Raw genomic sequence first — 6,000 nt, 5'->3', positions numbered from 1 at the left:
TTTGCTGAGAAATTGTTTGACATCAACGTTTTCTCCTTCGGGAATCTCGGCTACAGCTGACAGCCTTCGCAAAATTCGTGAAACGCAAAACTTGTCAACTATGCATAATTCTATGTGTGGAATTTAAATCCGGCACATCCCTGTATGATTGTCCCTTTCTTTATTTTAAGAGCCATTTTTCTCTGCCTCTCTATGTTTTCGATTTAAATTAAACTTTCCTCCAGCATAAACGTCACATTCCCATGGTTGCCTGCATTCAGCTTCCGGTTTGCGTAGTGACTGCACGTCTTACATACTCCGACCATAAATAATCCTTCTAGAATTCTTAGCAGAGTGGACGTGCTTCGCTCCTGTTCTATTTACCCTCTCGTTTCATAAAAGGAAAGTGTTGCATGATTCACCGTCCCGCGTCCTTAGCTCTCTATAGCAACCCTGTAAGGCCTGTTTATTTTGTGGTTTTCCCAAAGCAAACACGTTGGGCGCGAGAGCCCCAGTGTACCCTGGGTTTCTGCAGAGTCTCCCTACTCAAGCCTCACGCGCTCGTCTAGACTGCACCATGTGCAGGTTTCTGCTCCTGCTGTGCCTCGCCCTGCTGCTGGTGCAGCCAGTCTTTGCCCAAGGTAAGGGAGCTCTCCTGCTCGGCAGTGCTTTAAATGGGCCTGTACTGTCAGGAACTGAGTACCTGCACTTCTTTGTTTTGAGAGGGAGAGTGTCTGCACTTGACAGCTTTGGTGAAATAATTTTAAATGGATAGTACCACCACTTCTCAGAAGCAAGTAGGTACTCTGGTAGAAGGTACCTGCACTTCTGTTTTTCCTTTTCAAAAATTGATGCTCGGGTAATAAAGAGCTTAGACACCTGGGCCAACCAGGATTGGAGAACATCTAATGTGCAAACTACAGAGTAAATGATAATTTTCACAAAGGTGTATTGCTGCCTTTTGGTTAGGTTTGCGCTATAGAAATACTAGCTACATACATAAAGACACGCAGATGTGTATTGTGCCAGAGAAATGTGAATGAATGAGATGAAATTAAGGTATATGCAAGCCACTGGAGTTAGATATTGCGGCAGTAGCATTTTCAGCCTCATTTTGGAATTTTGGAATTAAACTGTATTTATCATAAATTCTGATGCATAAATGTGTTTCTAGCTCACACCCATCAAACCTTATTGGAAAAATGCTCCACACATGCAGTAGAAGACCTTTTTCAACGCTTATTTGCACTAGAGCATGAACAAGTAAGATCCTGCACATACTTCGGGGTATATGTACTAAGCTTTAGTGCCCAACACAAAATCTTTTTTAACTAATTTACTTTTGTGCTGAAAAATCAATTGAATAGCACTGCTTTGCATTACTTAGCGTCAAGAGAGCGTTCTATGGGTGATGCATGGGCGTTCCCATGCAACCACCCAGGTTTTCTGATGCAAAACCCTATTTACTAAAAAAGGTTGACAGGGTTTTGCTGGAGAAAATAGGGCCCACTTCAACCAGGTGCTGTCTGGGAGAAATGCTTTAATTTCTCCTTTATTTTCTGACTTTGCATGTGTGCTGCGCTGTACAGAACACATACAGGGTGGTAAAAGTTTTGAAGTTTAAGCATAGTATTGTGTACTGGAAAGGTATCTTTCCAGTACAAAACCTATGCTAGACTCACGCAGATACCCTTTCACGATGGTGCAAATATGTGTGCTTGGTGCACGGCAGCACATTTTTGCGCAGGCTTTAGAGTGAGGGGAGGAGAGTGCCATTTTTCAGTAAATATGGAGGTCTCCTGCTCTCTCCTTCTCACGCAGTGCAGGATTTGCGGCTGCTGCACTTCTCTACGTGATAGTTAAGTAAATCTTGGAAATAACTTTAAAAGGCTGGGCTTGTAATGGGGGCTGGGGAATTCCCTCAAAAGTAAATGTTTGTAGGTATTCCTAAACGTCCACCTTATTACAGCCACTTCCACCCCTTTTAAGAGATTTACTACTGCAGATTTTCACAAACGTATTGCAGAGAAATCATTTACAGCCCCCAGGAATCACTGTCAGGGGCAAAAAGGTGTATTTGATCGTAATCATATGTGTATGATCAAATTTCCTTTAGAAAAGGGCCCCTTGTATTCAGGAACGCTACACACATTTGATTCAATCATGGTCCATGAAAAAAACCTTAATCATTTGTATATTAATATCCTAGCACTGATAATGAAGACTTGCCTTCCATAGTAGTTGCCTAAACTGAATCCTCCTCACTTTCTCGGATATGAAAAGCCACATATGTGGGCTTGTGACACTATTTCATACATACATTGCAATCTATCTCTTTACACCTGCTAAAATGACACAGTTAGCATTATTGCTGTAAATGAAAAAAACATTGTGGGAACATTATTTAAAACAACTTTCGAATCATGCTGTGCATAGCAACCTGTGGTTATGTCACAAGTCATACACTGCGGAGTCATAGGCCAGTACCTGTGACACAACCGCGACATGGTAAATATTCATTACAGCCCACAGTGTGGTCAGTTGATTACAGCATACACCAGTATATGGACATTCAACAGTTTGTAAGAGATATAATTAGTATTGGTCGTATAATCCTCATCATTGTTGATGGCGCCATTCACCACTTCTGCCTTGGCAGGGAAGCCCTGTGGATGCAATTTGTCTTTCCCAGCCCTATCAGGTTTACCAGGTCCCTGGGTGATTGTCTGCTCCTGTCCAGGGTTTTAGTTATCATTCTTTTTTTTTATAACATCTTTTTATTGAAAAATGAGGGAAAGCAGCAACAAATAAATTATTAGATCATTTCAATCTGTATGTATTACCAGGGGAATCATCAACTATGGAGAACATTCCCACATATTGTTGCATCCCTGTTGCACGCGCCTATCTATTGTCCACTACAGTCAGCTCTCTCGAATGCATATCAGGTCCCTATAGGCTTTCCATGTTGGCCATATCCTGTCCCATTTTTTCGGGAATCCTCACCCTTTATAAATGGATTATCTTTCTTGCAGTTGCAGTCTTGTTTATACCATTATAAAACCAGGACTACAAATACCATAATGCAAAGAAAAAGTCTGGACTGAAGCAGGTATGCCTTCAGGCACAGTATGAGGTGACCTAGGCTTATGAAACCCTCTTCCCTGTCTTTGCACATGTCCGAATTCACGCTTTGCCAGGTTGCTTGGTGCCCTTTGCCTCATCCACTGAAGAGCGATGTGATCTTTGGCACAGATCATTGATAGTCTCTTTAAGTGGGCTGTATAACTGGAATCTTGGGACACTCCATTGGCAACACTGAGGGATACCTGAGGGGTGTTGCCCAATGATGGTAACTGTACTCCAAAGCACCTTCTTCCAAAATTCCTACTGCTGTTTTCAACTGTTTCTACTGGAGGAGGAGAAGTCTGATTTGCATGTGGGTGGTTCCTGTCTGAAGTGGCAAGGTGGTAAAAAAACGAAGGAATGGAATTACAATTTTAAGCATTCCAGCTAGATCATGGGTCCAGAAAACCAAAGCATTGCATAGAAGGGTTTGGTGTAGTGAAAGCAAGACTGCTGAGCTCTGAAGCCAATGGCCACTGTCTAGCTCGACCTGTTTTCAACCTGCAAGAGTGAAGCTCTCGTGTGGGTCCTTGCCGTGGGCCCCTGCTGTATCGCGACCCTGTAGGATCTCTGCGTGCTGTGCGGATCCTCAAAGCGAGGGTCTGTGTGCTCCTGCACTTGCTCACTGCACCCCCCCCCCTTTTTATTTAAATGAATCTTAATTGATTGTCACGTAAAGCATGAGATAAATAACAAAGACAATGCCTTACATATTTACAACACTGTTCAAATAACAACAGAATGATCAAAGAAATATAGAAGAAAATTTGCAGGAGGCAAGAAGTTACCTTCAGAAAACAAATATACCAAATGAGCCCTAATTGGATATAATGGGGCATTATTGTAATGGATAGTCATCCCAAGCAACCTGTTATTGGTGGTGCAACTACCACATTAAGGACAAACTGCCCATGCCCACAAAGGTTACAGAAACATTCATTGAGTACAGGTGCCAAGATACAAAAGTGAAACAAAACAACATCAAATTTGAGTCCTCTAATAAATCACCCCGTTTTGGCATAGCAAATTGGATCAGGATTTTTTGTTGTTGAACCTAATGCACGGTCCAGCAACAGGAAATCCCATTTAATGACTGTTAAAGTCCTGCCCACTCTCCTACGGTTCAACATGTAGCTCTCTTTTTCTGTGGTAGCGCACAACAACAACTTTGAGTGCCAGGAAGCAATATGCGGTGCACTTGGACAATGTCCGTTCATAGCTCTCGCCTGCATGGCCAGTAACAGGGTCAGACCAACATTGACATTTCTAAGCATTATCACAGCGGATGAATCCCCCAAAAGACACGTTTTCAGGGTGTTTAAATTGTGTCTACCATTCATGGCCAATAATTGATTGCTTACAGTTTTCCAGAAGATTTCAAGTTGCGGGTATTACCATGACATACAAAAGAATATGGGGCAATCATGTGGGACACAAGCAGGACCGGCTTTAGCATTGGTGGCGCCCAGTGCGACAATCATTTTTGGCGCCCCCACACCCCCATGACTGCCTCCTCAGATTCTCTCACTGCTAAAGGGCAACATTGCCCCTCATCTCTCCAACCATAAGGTATTGTAAAACACAGCGGCCTCCCCTAAGGTCAGCGCCCCCTTCACAGGTCAGCACCCAGTGTGGCCGCACCAGTCGCACTGCCCTAAAGCCGGCCCTGGACCCATGGGTACTTTTTGTGTAGCTGTTTGGGTATGAAGTCTGTTTAGTATTGGTGACAGAATTTAAAGAGTTACATTTAGAATTTATCAAGACTTTAGCCATGTTGTCCAGTGCTGCCGACCAATCTAATGGTGATACATCCACAGCCAAATCTGTATCCCATCTCTCTTTCAATTCCTTTATTCTTGCCTATCAGATTCCCTAATACCTTGATATAAGAGTGCGACTAACTTCCCTGCTCCCCATGGGTTAAGCAATGGATGCTGCTTCACAAGAGCAGCAGGTTCTAACGCCTCACACCCCCAGGTTGACTTAGCCTCTGTAACGATTGAAAGTCCATAAAACCAGGTGTATAAAATAAGTTAACACTCACACTAGCTGAGCAACAGGGAAGTCACAGCCAGGGAAATGAAAGACACAAGTCAGATATAACATCCTCATAGCCCAGTGAAGCTTGAGTTAAGAATTGTCCCGGTGAGAACTCTTACTCTGTCCTTATATCAGAAAAGGCATGCATGGTCCTAGATGCTAATGCACTGGAGAAGGCACCATAGGGTACCTAAGGAGTGAATGCAACCTCTAACCCAAATCTTATAAGGCATCTATTCCAGCAGTATTTTCCAACTTGAAGCAAGCAGAATAAGAAGAGCTGGGTCCAGGATCATCAACCAGAGCCTAATCAGCAGCCTTAGCATTCAATGCTCTTAGAAGATACTGAGCCTTGACCATACAGTCAGATCACAACCATCCCACCATCCATTGGAGCTATGCTGTCAAATAGTAAGAATTGCAATTGAAGGTAATATGCAGTTCCTCATCGATCAGCAACTGCTGTATGCTCAAAGCCACTGTAGAGTTACTGATCCCCCAAAACAAATCTATCAGCTCCGTATTAAGTTCCTTGCACACTTGCTTTCTAAAGACCACAGGATTGTTGAAAAGGCAGTAAAGCAGTATTGGCAGTAGCACCACTTTGGCCATGGTCTATCCGCCCATTGTGGAGAAGGGTCACTTTTATATGGACACCAAAGCATTAGTTTGTGTTAACCAACACCCACCTGTCAGAACGGCAATTGCTCAAGACGTTCAGGCAGGCAAAGTGACAGAAACCCACTGAATTAGCGGGCAATCGGACAACGTCGACCTCACAGTGCACATGGAGAAGCTGGAAAGGAACAATGAGATGTCCAAGACAATCGTTCCAGGTGAAATAATGCTGGCTTT

General features: G+C 43.3%; 1 protein-coding gene across 2 annotated transcripts in view; it reads left to right on the top strand.

Moving 5' to 3' along the window:
* Positions 1-536: 536 nt before the first annotated feature.
* The window catches only part of CDHR4 (cadherin related family member 4), a 392,851-nt gene continuing 387,387 nt past the window's right edge, over positions 537-6,000 (top strand). For both annotated transcript variants that reach the window (XM_085625056.1, XM_085625057.1), the window contains exon 1: positions 537-620. In XM_085625056.1, coding sequence (XP_085481182.1) covers positions 557-620 — 64 coding nt within the window. In that variant the 5' untranslated portion in view covers positions 537-556. The remainder of the gene's footprint in view (positions 621-6,000) is intronic.

The sequence above is a fragment of the Triturus cristatus genome, chromosome 9, assembly GCF_964204655.1.
Source record: "Triturus cristatus chromosome 9, aTriCri1.1, whole genome shotgun sequence".
NCBI classification, from domain to species: Eukaryota; Metazoa; Chordata; class Amphibia; order Caudata; family Salamandridae; genus Triturus; species Triturus cristatus.
This window is presented reverse-complemented; position numbering and strand designations above follow the sequence as displayed.